Source organism: Rhyacophila brunnea, unplaced genomic scaffold, assembly GCF_057557595.1.
Source record: "Rhyacophila brunnea isolate RB1 unplaced genomic scaffold, BYU_Rbru_1.0 scaffold_8, whole genome shotgun sequence".
Lineage (NCBI taxonomy): Eukaryota > Metazoa > Arthropoda > Insecta > Trichoptera > Rhyacophilidae > Rhyacophila > Rhyacophila brunnea.
In genome coordinates, this window is record NW_028233350.1 from 6,202,955 (window position 1) to 6,226,117 (window position 23,163).

Genomic DNA, 23,163 nt, shown 5'->3' on the forward strand with positions numbered 1-23,163 from the left:
GTACCGAAATATGACTATATTCTAAAACATTAGAGCGAGAGGTTTAAAAGAATACTATTTTATGTAACAAAAATACTTCATGCAGTCATCAAATGTTTAAAATAACTATAAAGGATAATAAGGCTTTAAAAGTATATAAATAGATCATCTACAACGTTTAAGGAGTGTCCAAGATCATGGTTTGAATATACAATAAAAACTCAATTTTGACCTTCGACGAGCATGTCGCCCCTTAACAGATTTTTGTTTTTACAATAAATGTATGTTAGCCAATTGCTAAACCAATTATGTCCATACTCTGATTCTAAAAAGACGTTGAAAAACAATAAATGTATTTGCCAGACCCAGAATTCGAGTCTGGGACCTACGACATTATAAACCAACGCGTTAGCCGTTCGGTCATCGTGTGCACTAACTAAGTTAAATAACTGGTCTCGTCCTACTTAGTCCTGTAGTCAGTAGTTAACTCTGTTCATTATTCAACCAAATCACTTTTGATATCGACATATTCCACCTGCGTGAGATGAGTATAATAGGTGGGCATTGTTTTATATTTTTTTTAAATAGCGTCTGCTTAGCTCATTAGGTGTACTTTCTTGTTATTTACACTTTTCTTCTATTTAATAATTTTTATATAACACTGTTTTAATAATATTTCTTTGTTTCTAAATGTCATGTTGTGAACGTCTTAAATTAATAAGTTTCACTATATGTTAAAAAAAATGAATTGATCTTTATTAAGCTACCTACGTGTTTGTTTTTTTACATATGCATGGTGTACATGAAGACTCAAAACCTTCGGATGTTGATTTGTATGTTCCTGACGTGCACCTCTTTGAAAAATATTTACAATAATAAGTACACTTTATAATACAAGCAGTTTTTTTTTTAAATCTATAAGGGGGGACATGCTCAGCGTAGGTCAAAATGGAGCTTTTGTTCTATTTTCAAAGCATGACCCTGGACATACCTTAAACGTTGTAGATAATCTGTTTATATAATTTTGAAGCCTTATTATCTTTTATATTTATTTTAAACATTTGATGACTGCATAAAGTATTTTTATTACATAAAATAGTATTCTTTTAAACCTCTCACTCTAATGTTTTAGAATATAGTCGTATTTCAGTAAGTACATAAATGTGCAGTGGTGTTAAGATTTTTTACATTTATTAATTTTTAAACGCATTTATAAAACCATCAGAATAATTTATATCGTATTTATATTTATACATTATTATAGTGAAATATTTACGATAAAAAATTATATTGATAATCTCTGTGATCCCAAACTTGACAAGAATTAGGCATTTTATTATTCAAAAAATCGGCAAGATTAACACATTTGAAGATAATTCTAAAGATATTAATTATAAGCGATGTCTTTGACCATTCAAGTGTGATAAACATCCTACGAATAATGATTGCTTTAAAATAATTATTGAACTAAGAATAAGGTAGTGTTTTTTTGAAATACGCCATTTCTTTTGGCATTCCCCGGTGGTTAAGCTACAACATACGGCCGTAGCCATAAATTGACAAACTATAATAATTGAAGTAGGGAGTAAAATGATGTTAACGCGCGTGTTTGAACATGTACCTAACCGATGAAATAAATATAAAGGATAATAAGGCTTCAAAATTATATAAATAGATTATCTACAACGTTTAAGGTATGTCCAGGATCATGCTTTGAAAATAGAAAAAAAGCTCCATTTTGACCCACGCTGAGCACGTCCGCCCTTAAGATGTAACTAGTTTTTTTATTTAGCAGTAAACTTACAATTCTAAAAAATAAATGAAAGTTTATATTTATAGCACTTTGAACCTTCCTACGTGTATATCCCTTTAAATACTTTTAGTTTTCTTTTCGGTCTTTTAAATCATATTAAAGCATCCTTTTTATATCGATATAATATCCATAATGTGTAATGTTCCGCCCATGTAAATAAGTAAATGTGTGAAATATTACCCACTGTACATAAGTGGTCCCATGTGTTTGCTTATTGAAAATATACGTAACCTTAGATGTATCTTTGGGTTTCAATTTCACTAGTTTTTCTTTTCTGAAATAACTTGTTCTAATTCTGTAAAATTCAATTATACAAATAATAATATTTAATAAAGCATTGTAAGAATAAATTGTCTCCCATTAAATTATCAATAACAACGGCCAATACCTATTACTAGATAAAACCAAGTTATAGTGCAGGATCCCATAGACTTTTCGTATACATAATATGCGGAACGCATTCTGACAATTGGAATAGGTTTTGGGGGTCACAAAGATATATAAAGTCGATGTTGCCAGGCGATATTAGTGGTCAATTTTTTTTTATTGAGGTTTTAATTTTTTTTCTTATTACCCACCAAAAATTGTTCTGAGTTCTTCAATAAAACTAAGACGGGATCAGGGATTGATTGAAAATGCAATAATTGTAACATGCCATCGGCATGGTCGGAGAACGGTCCGTCCCGTTTGAAAAAATAAAAATAGCTGGTAGTGAAATGTGTTCAATATTATCGATTCTTAGGACCCTTCTTGGCTTAAATTATTTTATTTAGTAGCATTTTTGTATACAATCACCTAAATTGGTTTCTTTACTATGTCCATGCATATGACATTCGTTTTAGTATTATGGTTAATCCAGAAACAGTGTAGGTTGCATATATGGGTAGGTGAATAAATGAAATAACGATAACCACTAACTACACTAAGAACCTACACATTTATTAAAAAAAAGAAACAAGAAGTCAAGTGTTCAAACTGCTTTAGGTATCATGAGCACAGTTTTTTCAAACAATACTTACACATTTGCACAATGATATTCGTGTCAAAGCCGATTTCTTATAACTACGTGATAATGTACGGCAGTCAGAATTACATTTGCATGGTTTAACCAAATAATTTGGCAGAGGTTCATTCGTCTTGGATACAAATTATTTTCTCATAATTGTTAGAAGTTGTAGGAAATCAATAGGCTCAATAGTGGATCAGATGAGCTTTTCCATAAATAAACTTGTGCTGAAGCCCTTAAACAGTGTAAATGCTTATAATATCTAAGCCTTGGAGATTGTCCCTTAGTGTATGTAGTAGGTATGTGGTGGATTAATTGCAAAGATTTTTTGTGAGCCCTCAAAATAAATTACAGCTTGTTAAATGTATTTGCAAAAATGCTCCCACATTTGCAAAAATCAACGGAAAAAGTGAGCTGTACATTGTGGTGGATTTGACGACCCCACACAATGGTTTAAATTGCAGGGATCAATTTTCACTGACGCCATTGATTTAAAATCAAAATCATTTAGAAGCAGACTCTGGAGTCTAGAATGTTCTGTCATATATTTCATGCTGTAAAAATGCAAAATTTGGAGATTATCACAGTCCCGATACAGATGTTTTAATTTTAGGCATTCATTTCTGGAATAAACTTGCAACGATTGGTTGCCATGGATTATGGTTTGAGGGATCTCAGAAGAAATTCCATGTTTCAGAATGCCATTTGGCAGCTGAATCTCTTGGCGAAAATATTTGTAATATTATACCAGCATTACATTGTTTAACCGGCTGCGACACCATTAGTGACTGCATATGTACAAAGAAACAAGCTTTAACCATCTCGTCAACGAGTTTTGTTCAGGATGCACTTTCAGCTTTAGGAAATGGTTTATTGGAGACCACAGCAGTTTCAAGACCTGGAAAAAGTTTGCACTTACTTATTATATAAACAAAAACCAATAGCGAATGAGCTTCGGCATAAATTTATTTCCCAAAATATTGAATTTAGTTTAAATGTGTCAAGAGTGATATGCACATATGATTCATTGTGTTTACACTGTTTAAAGGCTTCAGCATAAGTTTATTTATGGAAAAGCTCATCTGTTCCACTATTTGAGTCTCTTGATGTCCTACAACTTGACTATGAGTTACGAGAAAATAATTCGTATCCAAGACAAATGACGAATGAACCTCTACCAAATTATTTAATTAAACCATGCAAATGTAATTCTAACTGCCGTACATTATCACGTAGTTATAAGAAATCGGCTTTGACATGTATATCATTGTGCAAATGTGTAAGTAGTGTTTGTAAAAACTGTGATCATGATACTTAAAGGAGTTTGAACACTTGACTTGTTGTTTCTTTTTTTTTTAATAAATGTGTAGGTACTTAGTGTGGTTAGTGGTTATCGTTATTTCATTTATTCACCTACCCATATATGCAACCTACACTGTTTCTGGGTTAACCATAATACTAAAAAGAATGTCATATGCATAGATATAGTAAAGAAACCAATTTAGGTGATTATATACAAAAATGCTACTAAATAAAATAATTTAAGCCAAGAAGGGTCCTAAGAATCGATAATTTTGAACACATTCCACTAGCTGCTATTTTTATTTTTTCAAACGGGACGGACCGTTCTACGACCATGCCGATGGCATGGTACAATTATTGCATTTTCAATCAATCCCTGATCCCGTCTTAGTTTTATTGAAGAACTCAGAACAATTTTTGGTGGGTTATAAGAAAAAAAATTAAAACCTCAATAAAAAAAAATGACCACTAATATCGCCTGGCAACATCGACATTATATACGAGGGTGGGTCAATAATTCCTTAGAAAAAAGCATTAAAACAGTTTTTATTTTTGTATTTTTTTTTTTATTTCTCAACATAATCTTCTTGGAGCTCAATACACTTGGTTAGACGTTTCTCAATTTTTTTTAAACCGTCAGAAAAATAAGTTTTCGAAAGGTCCTCAAAATAAGCATTTGTCCGATCGATGACTTCTTCATTTGAAAAAAAACGTTGTCCACTTAGCCATTTTTTTAAGTTTGGGAAAAGGAAAAAGTCACTGGGGGCTAAATCTGGCGAATACGGTGGGTGGTCGACCAATTCGAACTTCAATTCTTCAATTTTAGCCATTGATCGTAAACATGTGTGAACACGGGCATTGTCCTGATGAAAGAGGATTTTTTTCCTGTTTAAATGAGGCCATTTTTCTTCAATTTCGTTTTTTAGCTGGTCCAATAAAGATGCATAATAATCCCCTGTTATTGTTTTTCCTTTTTCCAAATAGTCAACGAAAATAATTTCACGTGCATCCCAAAATACAGTAGCCATAACCTTACCAGCTGATTTTACGGTTTTCGCCTTCTTTGGACATGGTTTGTCTTCGCAATCCACTGCTTTGACTGTTCTTTCGTCTCGGGAGTATAGTGGTGTATCCATGTTTCATCTACAGTCACAAAGCGATGAAAAAATTCATCCGGATTGCGTTGCATGAGCGACAACAGGGCTTTAGAGGCCACCACCCTATTGCGTTTATTGTCGACTGTGAGCAAACGCGGCACCCATCTTGCAGAAATATTTTTCATGCCCAATTTGTCATGTAAAATAGAAATGACGCTACCTTTTGAGATCCCTGTAACCTCAATTATCTCACTCAACTTTAATCTTCGGTCACTTAACACCATATCGTGGATTTTATTGATCATTTCTGGTGTAGTCACCTCTACAGGACGTCCTGAGCGTGGTTCATCCTTTGTTGATGTACGACCACGTTTAAATTCATTTAACCAGTTATAAATAGTTGCGAGTGAAGGAGCAGATATGCCGTGAACTAAATCCAACTCATTTTTTATTTCCTTTGCTGTTAACCCTTTTATATTAAAATGTTTAATAACAGCTCTAAACTCAATTTTCTCCATTTTCCATTTTTCCATTTTCCACAAGCAAATTTTTTTTAAATGTACGAAAAACACACAACAACCCGACCAATCTGATTGAAACTTCGCAGCATACTGAATCGGTAGTGCCGCTGCATGAAAACAAACCGCTTACAGTACTAGTCGCGCCACTTGTCGGCTTTTCTAAGGACTTATTGACCCACCCTCGTATCTTGGTGACCCCTAAAACCTATTCCAATTGTCAGAATGCGTTCCGCATATTATGTATACGACAAGTCTATGGGATCCTGCACTATTAATCGATCGATCGAAAAACACTGAAACAGATTTATTGTATTTCAGTCCGATTCGGATCATTGATTTCAACATTGAACAGAGGTGAAATTTTTATCGTGTATTTCTTATGTTAGATCACCTACTTATTATTTGAATAAATGCTCTTTTTATGAAGACTGGTTAGTGTGTGTAGTTATAAAATGTTTATGATTTTAAAACAAAGTTATTTTTATTAATTCTACTTTAATAGGGTCATATACGTTGACGGCTGTTTCGGGCTATAAACTTATCTTCGGAACAGTCGACTAAAACTAAAATTGAAGATTTGTATAATCTATTCACAATCTCGGACTATTGTGATAAAGAGATAAGGTATATTATAATATGTCAACGTCTTAATATTTAATGGATTAAAGTTTTGTACTATTCCATTTGAGTCGTTTTTTGCGACCCGGGTTTCGCCCTTTCGGCATCTTCAGGGACTGTGTACACTCACCAGTATCAGTGTATATCCTTGTATTCCTTTTGGTGGTGCACATAGTACATGAAGATGCCGAAAGGCGACACCCGGATCGCAAAAAAACGACTCAAATGGAATACCTCGTACAAAACTTAAATCCAAAGTCCATCAAGTACCTTCGGTCGATAGTATTAATATCTGTTTAATACTCGTATATATAGGTATAATTATATTATACCTATCCTATATTTTTATGTTATTTTTTAATTTTATTGGTATTATTATTATTATATTATATATATATACATAATTACATACATAGACACATATTCACATGTATACATGCCTAAATAATACATAAATCAATATATTATATGTCTACGATTTAAATATCTATAAGGACTATATTATTTAGTATTAAAAAAGTTTAAGGTGCGGACTATTGCAAATGTAACTTATATCATCTCTGGAGTTGCCTTTGATGTATGTATCATTTTAACTTTCCCCATAAATTAAGTCGATGACCCTTGTCTCAAAGTTGTGCAGGTGTAGAACCTTCGTTATAATATATCATTCCACATTCTTCAATATGGCTATTCTCCAACTAAAAATTGCCTGGCCAGGGAACACAAAATTAATGGGAACTGTCTTACGCTACTGGGTGTGTAATAACAGGCTAACGATGTTGAGTGTGAAAAAATATGGGATAAACTTAAATAATACGTTATTTTCTTGTTGCGTACTACAATTTTTTAATATTGCCTCCACGTGCTCATCTCTCCCATGGGTACTTTTAACTAATCTGTACCTTAGAGCTGAAGTCTGGAAGTCACATATTCAATATTTTGCAGGAGAGCAGTTTTAACATAGTTAATCTAATCTAGTTAAAATACTCACTCGTGTTCGGACTAAAACTCTGCTGACTATATAATGAGATTTTAATTAGCACCTTTAAAATGCACGTTAATTATATCGACATCACTCTTTCATCCACTCTTTCAGCTCTAAAATATAATAATTGGACTACCGTCATTTTAGAAGTAAGTATTTTGAAAACCATGTGACATTGGACTCATGCATTAAGAGAACTTGAATACACATTTAAATCTGCATACTAAACTCAAAAATGATAAAAATGTGACTTCCGTACTTTCAACTCTAGGGTTCTAAATTCAGTCAATGCACATTTAAGTACATGGCGACCTCAGTCTTGGGTTACTGCTCTTGAGACATTCCCAGTCATACAAAGATGATACTTCGCATCCAATTGTAGGGTCCCGTGATACGCCCGATTAAGTGTGATTTGGTTGAACCATTAACTTCAATGTCAAACTAAATTACTCCATTAAAGTAGAATTAATAAAAATAACTTTGTTTCAAAACAATGAAGTTCGCCACGTAAAGGCCAGTTTAATTAATCGACACATTATATAATATCTTAATATCTTATTTACAGTGATATTTGATTTTTTTATAATTGCACTTAATTGCAATATAGTTATATGCATAATCTTTATTGCCAATAATTATTTCATTAGTGTTCAAATGTTGACCACGAGTAACAATAGTATGATATAATTACGATGTATAATTGATAGATAAGAGAATATACATATTAAGTATCCATTTATAGGTAGTTGACGATTTCAAATATAATCCAACCGTAGGATCGCGTTACCACTTTCCATCGTAAAGAACATTTTTTTTTTTCAAAAGTCATGGTCATATAATCATTAGAATGTATTTATCTAAGCTTACTTTAAAAAAAAATACAACTCTCGCTTGTAATAATAAATGTTTGTAATTAATAATTATTTGTGCGAAATTAATGAGGAAATAAATCTGAAATTATTTCTTTTCGGGAGAGATAATAATATTGAGTTTTGGATAACTTTGTGTGTAATTTAGTAAATCAGTGGTATATTGTTTCCTTTGCGAATATAATATACTTACATTCTAATAATTTTTGAATATTTTAAGAATTTTACAGTTTTCAGAATTATTTCCCTTATCCTAGAGCATACAGAATTGTTAGCGCTTCGTTTCCCAGTGGCGAAGGGTGGAGGTAGGCTGTTAAGATCAGCTATAAATAGTGCACACTAAACTTTGTCAGTCATACGTACTTGTTTTCATTGAAATAAGATTACAATGACAGATGATGTTGGTTAGTTTCTAAAATTTAATAATAGATACTCGTAATAGTCAAAAAATACTCGAATATCTATAAAATATCTAAAATTATGCAATTAAATCATACATTACTTTGAATATTTTATAGATAGAATAATATTTTTTATCTATTGTAGTTTGGTTTAGGCAGGGCTTAATGAATTTTAAAAAATGAACCAAAAATATATGTAATATGTATTAATCCAACGAAAACAAATGAAAAAGTGTGCACAATTTTGTCGTATCGCCCAAAGTATACCAAAACTATTATGGTTTGGTCAAGGCAGGGTTTAATTGATTTTTAAAAACTATCCAACACCATCTGTAATTATTTGTAGTCTTAGTTCAATAAAAACAAATACGTATGGTTAACAAAGTTTAATGTGCACCTTTTATGGCGGATCTTAACAGCCTACCTCCGCCCTTCGCTACTGCCGTTTCCTAATTACCGTATACTTACTAAATAATAATATGTAGAGAGATACATACAAATCTTTAATTTATCTCTCCTTTATAATGAAGCTTCAAAATTTTGACTCGTAAAATATGTTGGTGGGTACGTACCTCGAATTGTGGTCTCCAATCCTTATATGCATCATATTGTTCATCAGTTAAGTCAAGTGTGTCCACACCGACACATTTATTGGCATCTTCATCGAACACCGCATTTTGGTGACAGCACTTCCGTATACAGGTGATTTCCGAACAAGGACAAATTACCACAACGTACAGGTTGTGGGGGCCCTTATCAATGCAATATGTATTTGGGGGGAATTCTTTACTAAACGAAAGAGTCACGTTCGTGTGATAAACTGACTCCCGATTCAAATTTAACTTTACAGTTTTATCCGTATCGTAAATTAAATAAAACTGATCTTTCTGTTCGCCGTCTTTAAAAGCTAGAGCCAGGTCTCTCCAGGATTTGTCGCATCCCGGAAACCCAATTTCCAATTTCCCTGTATAAATCTCTTTGATTGTCTTCAAAACTTTTTCCCTGGATATCTTGACAGTCGATTTAGAAGAATGAATTATGAAAGAGTCTTTAGGGATCCAATCGTCGGTGTCATTTTTAGGACTGTCCACACACAAATTTGTCACGTTCAACTGCTGACCCTGCTTGCAACACTTTCTTATCTTCATGCACAAACACCGGGACATAAACAATGTGACCAAGAAACACAAATGAAACTTCATATTCATTTTGAATAATTATAATATATTAACGAAACGAATCATTTTATAACACACGACACTCTCACAATTTAAATGATTATACACTTGATATTATATTTTGTATTTCACATTCTCGTTTTGCCCGGTTGAGCTTAGATCACATCGTGACAGACCGCGGAAGACTGCAGACTTTTTTGGTGAACATTTTGGGACCGTCGTAATCCGCTACACCTCCGTGTTTAAGTCAGAACGCAATCACTGCTGATGCCGTCAGAATATTATTCTGTCTGTATAAATTATTATTTATTCGCGCCAGTACCTTCATAAGGTCATTTCGAACCGGTTGTGGATGGCATGTGAAGTTAAATAAATAATCTAGCGAGTAGTTTTGTTCCCCCTAATTATGATTACTGCTACTGATTATTATTTTGGATTTTTACAAATAATGACAGATAAATATATGATTTTATTATTATTATTATCTACATAGGACATTATCATTAATCAATTTATTATTACCGTATATTATAATATCTGTTTGATAGACAGGATGTTATAAGTAATTTAAATACAAAATACATTATTGTACCTAAATTCATTCATAATAAACCAAACATATTTGCTAATAGGTATTGTTAAGTACCTACTAGGTAGAAGATTGATATAATAAATAAATGTTAAGCTTAGTCGTATTTTTAAAACATTAAATTCAACGGTAAAAATCATGGGCCCCACAAGCAGGGGCTGACAAGGCTCTAGCCTGGGAGCCCGGCGTGGCGGACCGACCAGCCAAGTGAGATAAACACTCATCACAAAATTGCACTAATAGTAAGCATACTAACATTTCAAAATATGTGATTATGCGATGCAATTTTTGATTATTGTTTGTCGATATTTGACAACTCCATAATTCAAGTGGGTGTATTAAAATAAAAAAAATCGATAAAAAAATACCCTTAATTTTACCCCGGATACCATTTAGAATACGCAACTGTAGATCATGTGCCTTTAACTTTATCGATAGGTAGGGGGGCCGCACACAGATCCTAGCCTGGAGGACCGCTTCATGGTGTGGGGGCATGGTAAAAATAGATAGTAGTGGGAAGCTGAGAATACGGTAACTATAAGGAAAATATCCTAAAGGATTAAGATGAAATCTGCATAGGAAAAGAGAGAGAATCCAACCGGTTTTTATCGAATAATAAATTGTATGGAGGCGATGGAGACGATCTCAGTTCACGTTCCGTGTGTCTTTTCCTTCACATTGGGAATGGGCCAGATCACTCAAATATTGGCGTACTTTGATGCGTGTTAAAACACCGAAACTGTGTCGAAATACTGCAAACATTTGCCGGCCGACGCGTATGCAATGGTAAGTAGGTACTACGTAACACTAACGTTTGCCTAACTTGGGCCATTGGAAAAAGCCAGTATTGTGCTGACATACACTACAATCTCGCATGAGAAAATAATGAGTCAATATACGGTAGGTACACTCAATATAATTAAAATAATTTACTCTTGGTACCTATGTTTCTAATAAAACACACGCATCAAGGGGCGCCAAAATTTGCCTGACTCGGGACATTGTAAAAGGGGCATTAGAGTTTCAGTGTATTTATTGTCTAGAGCCAATTTGATAGGTATAAACCAAATTTACAACAATATTTATAAGTAAGTATGTACCTTCAAATAATTAACTAAAGTGATAGCACAATAATAATTGCTATATTCAATTAACCACAACTTCTATTTTTATTATGAATAAATTGTTTTCAATCACCAGCATTGAGTGTACATAATTAACAAAATTATCTAACAATAACCTTTTTATAAAACCCATAACAACTCATTAAATAATAAAACGCATGCATTGAATGAGTGAGACACTAAATAACATTGATTGTGTTAAATTATAGAGATTTTGACGTCGGTTAGGACATATTTGGCCTATAAATTATTGGTAGAATGGTGTGAGATTCTTCTGGCAATGTAGGCGATTTCGGTATTGATATCATTACTTTCAAATGATTTCGTCGTGGCCGCAATGCCATAAGAATCTGTCCTTCCTCTACCTTGATTCAAACCATATACGATACATAGGTACTACGCACAACACATTATAATAATTTTATCAGACTAGTCCTAAATAGTAAATTCTGTTAAGTTCTACTAGACTACCTATTTCAAACGATGTTCCTGAAGATTTTTTTCCCGTTTCCGGCAAAGGAAAATCCCTCCAAAACTACTGCGTTCCGAAAAAGCACACAAAAATGTTTTCACGAGGAGCACAAGACGGTACTTTTTGGTGACACGTTAAATAAATTGTGAAGTATATACAATATTATAAATCATATATAATTCTGTTTTTTTTAGTGTGGAATATTCTTTTTAATTTATTGTGTTGAATCATAACACAATTTTATTATTGAATTAGTGTTCAGCGCTATTTTAGTGAAATTTGCGCACTGGCAACAATAACAGAAGAATAAATTAAATTATATCTGCGCTCACGCCTGTCATATTTTGTTTATATTTATAGGCGGATAGCTTAAATTACTTTTTAATGTTTGATTATTATAAATAAAAAGAGTAAAAATGGACGAGCAAATAATAGCTAATATTTGCAGTGGAAATATTACCACTGCCAAGCCATCCCTCGAGAAACTTCTACAACTGGTACGTCCACTACCTACTCTACTTCATCCCTGAATTTAGCATACCCGACATTTATTTTTAAATGCATTATTCTTTCAGGGCGAAATTCGATTCACTTTTCCCGAATTGGATTTCAATGATTTAAGAATTCAGCTATGGTCAGCGCTTTTTGAATACTTACGGAACCCTTCTGCATCCCAAATTCATCTGTTGTGTTTGTCAAACGTCAGAATCATAAGGTATGTAGCTTATCTCAAATGTCAATAGTGTTAAATAAATTTGTCGTTTCACCACAGAAATGTTTAAGATCGTGTTGAAAAGCAATCCTTACGCATAATTTATTATGTTGGACTTGTCCGCTTTGATAAAACATTGGTTTTTAGCTTTTAGGTCAATTACTTTCTTTATAGGCCATTGAACTCAGGGGTCATTAGCTTTTACTATTGAACCGTGTTTTAGAATAACAATATTTTCTTTCAAATTAGCTTAAATCAATACTTTTCATTGAATATTCTAGTTAAATTTATAATGTTACACTAAATTTTACCAAATTTTACTCTAAATCACTAATCAATATTACTATGTTTACAAAATAATTGTTATAATGATTACTTTTTTTACAAATAGTAACGGCCAGAAACATCACAGACAACGTTACCGCTGGGTCAATCAAGTATCGCACAGATTGTGCTAGTTTATCGTCTACTAAATAAAACAGCGTCTGTGCAATGATTAATTTTACACTCTTAGCTATGCATTTTGTGACAAATGCAAATAAAAATTTAATGAAGTTAGCCATGGGGTCACTGGACCGACGCATGAATAGGCTATTTAATATAAATTGTAAATTTATCCAAGTTTCAATTAAACATTTTAGGTCTATGAAATTCATAATTTTATGCAATCGATATTGCATGTCAAATATTTGAAAATGTTTACGATCGCGTCTCATCTTTAGAAAAAGTCACTGAACACTAGCTATTGGCGCTGCAAGGGGGGAGCTGAAAGGGCTTTTACCTGGGCTTTGGGAGGGCCCAGCGTGGTGGGCCGACCAGCTAAGTGAGATAAACACATCATAAATTTGCCTTAATAGTAAAAAAATGCCTACAAAATATTAAATCTTAAAAAATGTGGTTATGCGGTGGAATTTTTGATTATTTTGTGTTGATAAGTAGGTAACTTTTATTTTCGTTAATATTTTATGCTGAAAAATTACGATAATTATTATTGTTGATATTAAGTCCTGTAGAAAATTCTATAAATCTCATCTAAGAAAACTGGTTTGACGACGTATATTATATAGCGAGATATTTCTTGTGTATTTCGTTGCCCATTGATTTCTTTTGTGATCTGCCAATGTTATCCACACCCCTACCTACACCTACTTCATCAACCGACTGATTGTGTTCACCGAATATGCAGCTATGCAACATTGAGGACTGAGGGGATACAATGAACAAGTGGCAACATTCATCTGGTCCTGAAACGACCTCTGTTGATGATGATGTATCAATATTTCACCATAGACCAAAATGTTTATCCTCTCTTACCGTTAGTGGATAATTCTAAATTATACGACTATGTCTTCCTTCTTAAGTTTTTATTTTATCTTCACTTATTCTTAGGATGACTATGAATGATTTCATTTCTATGGATAGGCAGTAGAATAATTTGATGAGTGGATTAATAGTGGAATGAATAGTATTGAATGAAAGAATGGTTTGTATGAGGTTACCTGGCGGCTGATTAATTTTAGTCAGATATTGTAATTTTTTGAATATGGCCCAAATCTATTTACATTAATAATTGTATATTATTTACCTAAAATTTAATGCATGATCAGTCAATGACACACTATCATTTTATCTTCTCACAACTCAATAATTCAAGTGGATTTAATTAGAAATACGAAAAATCAGTAAAAATACACGGAATACCGTTAATTTTACCTCGTGGGATACCATTTGGGAAATGCTGCCATAAAAAATCACACTGCCCTTAAAATAACGATTGGTTAGGCTCCCGCTTCAGGATGTGAAGGCCATGTTGCCAGCCCCACTCGCTTTGTCCTCACTACAGCATTGAATATCATAGTCACTTGCAATACAATTTAGATGACTACTTTTATCTCCATTATAACTCCTTTTGAACGTTTGACTTCATGATAGCTTTGAGACTGATCTTATAGTGTTTGTATTGCTTATATTATTATTATTTTAACTCAGATCCAGTACCACTTTCGAATACATCAAAGTTTTATAATCCCTAATGTTTGTTTAATATTTTTAGCCGTGATAAAACCAATCTGGACAACATGGTATGTGAGAAATGGGTAAATGTCCTGATAGAACTAGCAGGTCTCTACCAATTAACGGTGGCCGATGAGGAGCAACTTTTGAGTCCGAATCCACCGGACGACGTCAAACTGGAAGCTCTCAAATGCCTTTGCAACCTTATTTACAACAGTACAGAAGTCCAATCACTCTGCGCTGCAAATTGCTTGATAGAAGGCATCATCAGCAGGCTGAAAAGTTACAAAGACACCAACATTCCGCAAGAAATAAAATACTTTGACATAAAGGTGCTGTTCATCCTGACCGCGCTGAGGCCGGAGAAACGGGAAACTGTAAAAAATGAACAGCACGGATTGGTTTATCTCATCGAATGTCTCGACGAGATTCTTAAAGAAGCATCTTCCTGCGAGATGACCGCCGCCAGCTTGGTTGAAGGGGACCATCATTATTTCTTAAACGTTAGTTTACTTTTATTTTTATTATAATACATTATTGAAGTTTTTACACAAATTTGTTTTTTTACTAAATATTTTTTTTGTGTTAATGAAAATTTGACACTTGCATTGATTATATTATATAATTAATAATAATTAAATAACTTAAAAACGGTGATGGTCATGGTGACTCCAAAGTAGAGGTTGTGATCAAGAAATCTCGCCTTGAGAATTCTCGAGAAATAACCAGAAAAGGGTGATCTCGAATCTCCATAAATTAATTTTCTCAAATTTTGATCTTGAATTTTAAAAAATTCACTGAAAAGCTGAAAAATATCAATTAACAGTTCTCAAACTAATCTCGAATATTTCGAATTGTATCTGCACATTGTTTTTACGCAGTTATATATAAATACAGTCAAACTCGATTATTACGATCTCGGATATAGCGAGTTCTCGGATGTAATGAAGAAACGTTCAATGACATTCTGGTTTATGATTTTCTCCATACATTTATTCACTGTTATAACGAGCAACTTATCGGATATACCGAGCTAAAATACTGTTAATATGTCGATCGTTTAAAAACATTTCGACCCTAAGCAATAAAATCCGATCGGATAGGATGCCGCCGAGATCGGATTACGTTTATGACACTAGCTAAGTGTCTAAGTACCTACCTAATTGGTGTTTTCGCCGACAATAATGAAAAGTCTCCACTCATATGCTTAAAAAATCCAAGGTTTGTGAAGTCCGTAGGTACCTACCACCGTTCATTACAATAAACAACTTCTTTTGTAGTTTATGAATGCCATGCTTGTTTCGGGGATTTTTACGATGGTTTTCAGATTTTTTATGTTCTACATATGCTTACTCTGGACAATGCATAATAAACACCCAAGAGTCTTTTAATGGGGTGAGTGCTTTGAGGGGAAATTTAAGAACAATGAGAGTGAAAACAATTAAACAAGAATTAATCTTAAATTTTATAAGAAAAGTAGATTGACAGAAATATGTAATATGTGTGTAATGGGTGTGTAAATAAATTCTAATTGTGTATTTTTGATTGAATTGCGACTTTTTGTGTTATGTGACTGCTCATTTAAAAATACCTATTCGCTGATATAACGAGTAACGCTTATAACGAGCAAATTCAGTCAGTCCCATCTTCCTCGTTATAACCAAGTTCGACTATATATAACACAACGAAACGCTCTTCTTAATTTGTAATTATTAATTGATATTATGAACCTTTTTTTACTTACAGAATAATCAAGTGGATATGTCATGCGAAATCCTGAAAGTTCTATTTAATTTAGTGCTGTCGAGTAATACTTCTACATGCGTCAACGAACAAGAAGAAATTTACATTTTACGTCTTGTGACCATTTGCAACAATTTACTCTTATCATCTGCGCTATCACAAGCCCGAGAAAACGAACTTCACACTAATGTTGTTAATTTTCTAACAAGGTAATAATATATATCTCAGTGGTGAAGAGTGGCGGTAGACTGTTGAGATCCGACATAAATAGCGCACACTAAACTTTGTTAGTCACACTTTGTTGAACTAAGTTTTCATTTTGCAGATGGTGCTGGTCAGTTTTTAAAATTCAATTATGCCTAAACCAAACCATAACACTAAACTTTGTCAGTAATACTTATTTATTTTCATTGAACTAAAAATACAAATTGTAGATGATTTTTAAAATTCTATTAAACCCTGCCTAACAAAACTATAATAGATAAAAAGAATTCTCCAATCTATAAAATTATGTATGATTTAATGGTTTTTAATATATTTTTTTTCAATCCTAAGAAGATTGGAATAAAATAGAGTGGAACCGCTCGGCCATCGTGAGGTCCATTTCAAGTTTCCATTGAAATGTAAGTTGTAATTATGTATCTTACACTCCCTGTATTGTAATATTTGGTTTTTCGATTCACTTTGAAATTATGTATATCACTGTACTTACCATTAATTAAAATCTGGTAAGTATGACTATCTACCAGTGGCGAAGAGTGGAGGTAGGCTGTAGAGATCCGACAAAAATAATGGACACTTTGTCGGTCATATTTATTTGTTTTCATTGAACTAAGAATACAAATTGCACGATATAAGATTTAAAATTCGATTAAACCCTCCTTTATTCAAACCATAATAGTTAAAAAATATTCTTCCATCTATAAAATATATTTTATAGTTTGCTTTAGGCAGGGAATTTTTACAACATCTGCAATTTGAATTAGTACGATGAAAACAAATAAATATGACTGACATTGTTTAGGTTGCACTATTTATGTCAGATCTCCACAACCTACTTTCACCCTTCGCCTCCGATATATCTATATAATAATTTCATCAATATTATAACCTCACATGCCTTCTTAATTACCTATAGATTTCTTGTATGCTATTGTTTTATTTGCAGTGTACCGAATTCTTGTTATGTAGAGCTGGCACCTTTACTTACCGATAATTCTCATAAAAACTACGAGTTCGAGGGGAGAAATATGGAAGCTGTACATTCCCTTATTAATATTTTGGAAACAAAATTGTCCTTGAAACAGGTAATAGACGTAACATAAATTGCTTTTCATATCTTTGGATTGTAAATAATAATAACTTGGAGATATTGTGTACCGAGATATTGTGTAGCCGCAATCCGTTTCATATTATGAATTCGTTCGTAGCAAATTTCACTATTTTCGCCGGAATCTGTCCAAAACTTTAAGCTTTCCAACCAAATTTTAACACAATTTTAGGTTCAATGTAAGTTTATGGATTCAACACATGAACACGTGCACATATTGCCAAGATTATTCAGGTGGACCATCACAAATATGTCAGACTCGTATGTTTCAATTGCAATCCACCAACCAACATACTATTAATTTTGCTCTCTAACACTAAAAACATTTTAAGTTCGCACACATGTGTATTAACACTAAATCTTTGTAATGCTTTCTATTGCCATTTGTTTTTACATACATATTATTCTATATCGATTAAGCATATTTTAATTTTTTTTACAGAATATTAATTACCTAGTTGAAAATATTACGCCAATTTTGAGTGTATTACACAAAGCGGCCAGCAGCCATTCGTTTCTACGTAAATATCTGCGTGCATTAATATTGCCACCATTGAAAGATGTCCACACAAGACCTGAAGAAGGGAACACTCTGAGAAACCAACTGTGCCGACTTTTAACGTCTCCCATGACGCATGTGCGTGACATTACAGCACAATTCTTGTTCATACTGTGCAAAGAAAATGGTGAGTTTAAAATTAATTAAATTAAACAGTTTGACTATAACTGCTGTATGTAGTACTTACTTCCAACAATACTTACGCCATACTTACGGCAATACTTACGCCATAAATATTGCACACTAAGCTTTGTCAGTCATACTTATTTGTTTTCATTGAAATAAGACTACAATTTACAGATGGTGTTGGTTAGTTTTCAAAATTCAATTAAACCCTGGGAAACCAAGCCATAATAGATAATAGTCAAAAAATACTTGTCTATCTATAAAATATCTAAAATTATGCAGTTTAATCATGCATAACTTTGGATATTTTATAGATAGAATAATATTTTTTTATCTATTATAGTTTGGGTTAGGCAGGGCTTTTTTTAAAAAATGAACCAACAATATTTGTGATGTTCTTAATCCAACGAAAACAAAATTAATAGGTATATGAATGAAAAAGTGTGCACAATTTTTTCGTGTTGCCCAAAGTATACCAAAACTATTATAGTTTGATTTAGGCAGGATCACCATCTGTAAATTGTAGTCTTAGTTCAATACAAAGAAATACATATGTCTAACAAAGTTTAATGTGCACTATTTATAGCGGATCTTAACAGCCTACCTTCACCCTTCGCTACTGATATTGGGTCATCAAAATGTTTTTTTTATGTTTAATCAAAGACTTGTATTTTCCAATATTATTTAAGGTTTCTTTCCATCTTGCCCTTAAATTTAAAATTCCCAGAAAATTGAATTCTATCGGTTTCGAACTGAAAAGTATATTCTGTAAAGTATATATATTTTCATGCGTTTGTTTAGTTTCCAGGATGGTAAAATACACAGGCTACGGCAATGCAGCAGGACTCTTCACTACGAGAGGCTTATTAGGGCCGGAGAAGCGCTATCTCGGCAGTAGCCAGTATTCTTCGGACAGCGACAGCGATACAGAAGAGTACAGAGCCATGAGACATACGGTCAATCCCGTCACAGGATGCTATGAACCTCCACGAACTGATCCTATGGCAGGATATTCGGATGAGCAGGTGAGATACTGGTCACTATACCAATCTTATAGTATAGATAGCACTAATAATGTATATTATTTATACATTGAAATTATCCTGTTGAACCAAACCAAACCGACCCATTTCATTGTTAAACTATTGAATAAGAAAGTATTAAAACTTTCCACCAAGAATTGACAATTATAACATTAAAATGATGCTAAACAGAGTAGAGACAAATCATTAAATTTATATTTGTAGTCTTGATATTAATGTGACAACCTAAATTAATAGCTATCAACTAATAAATCATTCTTTAGAATTTAGTATACAGTGGAACCCCGATCTACCGTTCTCGCATAAATCGTTTTCCCGCACGGATCATTCATTTTTGAAAGTCCCGCACAAACACCCATAAGAACAATGTTAAATAATCCCGCATTAACCGTTCCCCGATTTATCGTTTTCCTCGATCTATCATCTAAATATTATGGTCCCGTCACAAATATTATCCCGATTGACCGTTTTTGTTGAATATTTTTCATTTCGCTTTCGTAGAATTGTTTATGATACATACAGACCTTTCAGTCGCATCGCTTTGTTTGCACAGGCCGATCGGCGCTCAGGCTTGCCTCGCATCTCGTATCACGAATTTTTATAAGTCGCAACTAAAATGCCCCCCATGAAGAAAACTAGAACTTTAGCTAAGAAACTAAAAATAATTCAAGACGAGTTTTTTTTTAAATTTTTGTTTTTATATATCCCGCATTTATCGTTTTTTTAAGGTCCCTTGAAAACTGTAGAATCGGGGTTTTACTGTACCTACATAATTTACATTATCATTGTCTAAAGACATTCTACAAATTATCAAGTAAATGCTGACTCAATTAATAATTTATACATACTAAGCTAACTCTTAGTTTGTAAGATTTATGCACTCCTTAGATTAATTTGTGGAATAAAATATTCACAAAAAGCTCAACAAGACAAGACGTCTTATGATCGAGTTCTCACTTCTACCCTTATAATCGATATCCCAAGGCTACAGTGAAATATTTCAACAATTTGCTTACAAGATGAGCTTTATTTAATATAATATTGAAATATTCTGTTAATAATCATTAATCTCTGTTACATATTTCCATATCTTATTAGATACATTTGACCAATTTTGTTGGTGCATAATTCGAATTCAACAGTGAGATATTCCAATTTGTATCTTAAAAGCTAAATATCTGTCTGTAGCTTTGAGGTATCGATAATATCGTCGGTGTTTTGTAAAAAGGGCGAATTAACCAAAATGCTATTTTACAGGAGGAGGATTTTTAACTATTGACATTTATTTGTTTATTACCTGTGGATGATTATAAATATTTATAATAAAGCTTAGAAAGAATACTGTCATTATAATAGGCATTATTATATAATATTTTAAAATGCCTAATATGTCACATTCGCTTTTTTTTCGTAATTTTAATTAATTTAATTTTAGTCGATTATCGTTTTTAAGTACTTTCCTGTGGAGATACAAATTCGCCGTTTTTACACAACAAAGCTAGTAGAGTACATATTGTATTTTCATTAAAATCTCGATTTCGCCCAAATGGTTGATTCGCCCTTTTTACAAAACACCGAAGATATAATGTCAACCAGAAAAATTCAATTATTTATGAACCTACTGTTTTTCACTGTGTCTTCGCATTTTATATTTTTTCAACCATGTCCGATCTTATGGGCCTCCACAGAGTGGAAGTTTGTATTAACAGATATTGTTTTTTCGAGAAATGGTTGTCAGCCACTTGCTCAACCTAGTAGGTCCATACCCTGACTCAAACACAAATTGAAAAACAATATGTGCATTTGCCAGACCCAGGATTTGAACATGGGACCCACGACGCTATAGGACGACGCTTAAGCCTCATGGCCATCATGGGGCCCATTCGCATAGCTATTATAATAATATCTAAAAATAATATTTCACCAAGCATTCAATAATCTTTATCATTCAGTCATAATCATAAATGACAATGTACATAAATGTATGTATGTATGTATTTGCTGGTGTTTTATATTCTATGTTTGTATTGTCCTACAGAAAGAGTATGAAGCGATGAAACTCCTCAACCTAATGGATCAACTGAACAGAGTGGGGATTGTTCAGCCGTGCCGAATCGGCCCCGATGGGCGCCCCGAGCCCGTGGAACACATACTCCAACTGCAAGAAGAACTTCCTAATCAGCAAATACATCGCCAATGAATAAAATTAATTACACATAGTTTCACGTTTATATTACCTACTTCACTACTACAAAAGATAACACACCTTGTACGGTAATAGCTCGATAGTTTAAGCAAATCAAAAAAATGTGCACTTACAACTACTGCAATGCTATTGAGAAGTTTCGCATAACCCTGATAACCGACCACTGGACAGATGAGTTGTGATCAAAGATGTAGAAGGAAACCTTTTTCTATACTGATGGAGCCTAAACATGAAAGTGAAGCAAAAAGAGCACCCTCAGTCTAATAGTTTTCATACAAACTGTGTAGAGCTGTGAGCTTACTCCAAGAAAAATGGCACTTACGACAAACTGAAACTTGCTTCAGCGATTTTGTTAGGAAAGCCCAAGAAGGCTCCATTAGAGAAAAGAAGATTTTCTTCAACATCTTTGATTGTGATGCTTAATGTTCTGGCATGACAATGGTGATGTCGCCATATCAAAATAATGGATTATAATATCTCCCTTTTATGATGGCAGGTATCAAATAAAACACGATATTATATTATGTAGTACAGTGGTCGGCAACCTTTTGTGAGACTGGGCTAAAAAATTCAATTTTGAAAAATTTATTTGTTTAGTGGGTAAAAGTTTGAAACAAATTTTTAATATTTAAAAAAAACAATTTTATTTTTATAAATAATACGTATATTTGCATATGTATTTGTTAATATAAATTTATTATTAGGTATATATAAAAACATAGTACATATAATATAATATTTTTAGTAGTTGTCATAAGTCGAACACAGGAACCAAGATTCTCTGGTGTTAATCGATTTCGCAGAGTATTCTGGACACACGAAATAATAAGTGATAAAAAACATTATTATTTATTCATTTTAACTTTTTTTAATTATTGGTGTTTTCAATAAATAAATAATAATTTGGTAGTAGGTTGCCGACCACTACATTGTAGTACATAATCCACATGATCTAATAACACTCAGGGCTTAGAAAGACATTTTCAGAAAATCAGTTTTGTTGACAATCGCCTAAGCCAGTGGTGCACAACCTATTTGAAAGGGCCAATTTATTGATTTTCTAATTTTTCTCGGGCAACACTGGGTAAGAGTTGAAGAATAATGATTATTATAATTGACGAGATTTTATTATTTTAAATTTAATACTTGCATATCAGCTACTCCAATCACTCTCCATGCTGCATTACATACATATTATGTATTTGTACGATAGAACTTAGTATATAGGAAATTAGAATTTTGTCTTATTCAATGAAAAATTTGATGATGGAGTATTTGTTAATTTGGGCCGCGGTTTGTGCATCACTGGCCTAAGCAGGCAAAACTGCTCCTAATCATCATAATCATCCTTTTATACGTTCATGGATTTACTGCTGACAGTACGTATTTAAACGTACGTAAACATGTATTATCATGCAAGTTGCAAGATTGCATGCATGAATCTAAAAAGTTTGGAAGCTTCTGAATTTTCACGCGA

The 23,163-nt window shown here is 32.9% G+C and overlaps 2 protein-coding genes across 2 annotated transcripts in view; one reads left to right on the top strand and one right to left on the bottom strand.

The window, feature by feature from the left end:
• The window catches only part of LOC147063852 (putative G protein-coupled receptor Mth-like 1), a 134,245-nt gene extending 124,201 nt beyond the window's left edge, over positions 1 to 10,044 (bottom strand). The window contains exon 1 of the mRNA XM_085958943.1: positions 9,164 to 10,044. Within this exon, the coding sequence (XP_085815069.1) occupies positions 9,164 to 9,799 (636 nt within the window). The 5' untranslated portion in view covers positions 9,800 to 10,044. The remainder of the gene's footprint in view (positions 1 to 9,163) is intronic.
• A 2,231-nt stretch (positions 10,045 to 12,275) lies between these two features.
• On the top strand, positions 12,276 to 21,815 carry ric8a (ric8 guanine nucleotide exchange factor A). The gene is made up of 8 exons (XM_085958945.1): positions 12,276 to 12,451; positions 12,530 to 12,669; positions 14,720 to 15,182; positions 16,426 to 16,631; positions 17,591 to 17,729; positions 18,195 to 18,438; positions 19,239 to 19,462; positions 21,519 to 21,815. The coding sequence occupies exons 1-8, from the start codon at positions 12,371 to 12,373 to the stop codon at positions 21,678 to 21,680; spliced, it is 1,659 nt and encodes a 552-aa protein (XP_085815071.1). The 5' UTR covers positions 12,276 to 12,370; the 3' UTR covers positions 21,681 to 21,815.
• The last annotated feature ends 1,348 nt before the right edge of the window (positions 21,816 to 23,163 follow it).

Bases quoted from the DNA above. Each gene is read 5' to 3' on its own strand.
- ric8a (XM_085958945.1), top strand. From the start codon at position 12,371: ATGGACGAGCAAATAATAGCTAATATTTGCAGTGGAAATATTACCACT. The intron at 12,670-14,719 runs GTATGTAGCTTA...TAATATTTTTAG, and splicing joins TCAAACGTCAGAATCATAAG to CCGTGATAAAACCAATCTGG. The intron at 18,439-19,238 runs GTGAGTTTAAAA...GCGTTTGTTTAG, and splicing joins CATACTGTGCAAAGAAAATG to TTTCCAGGATGGTAAAATAC.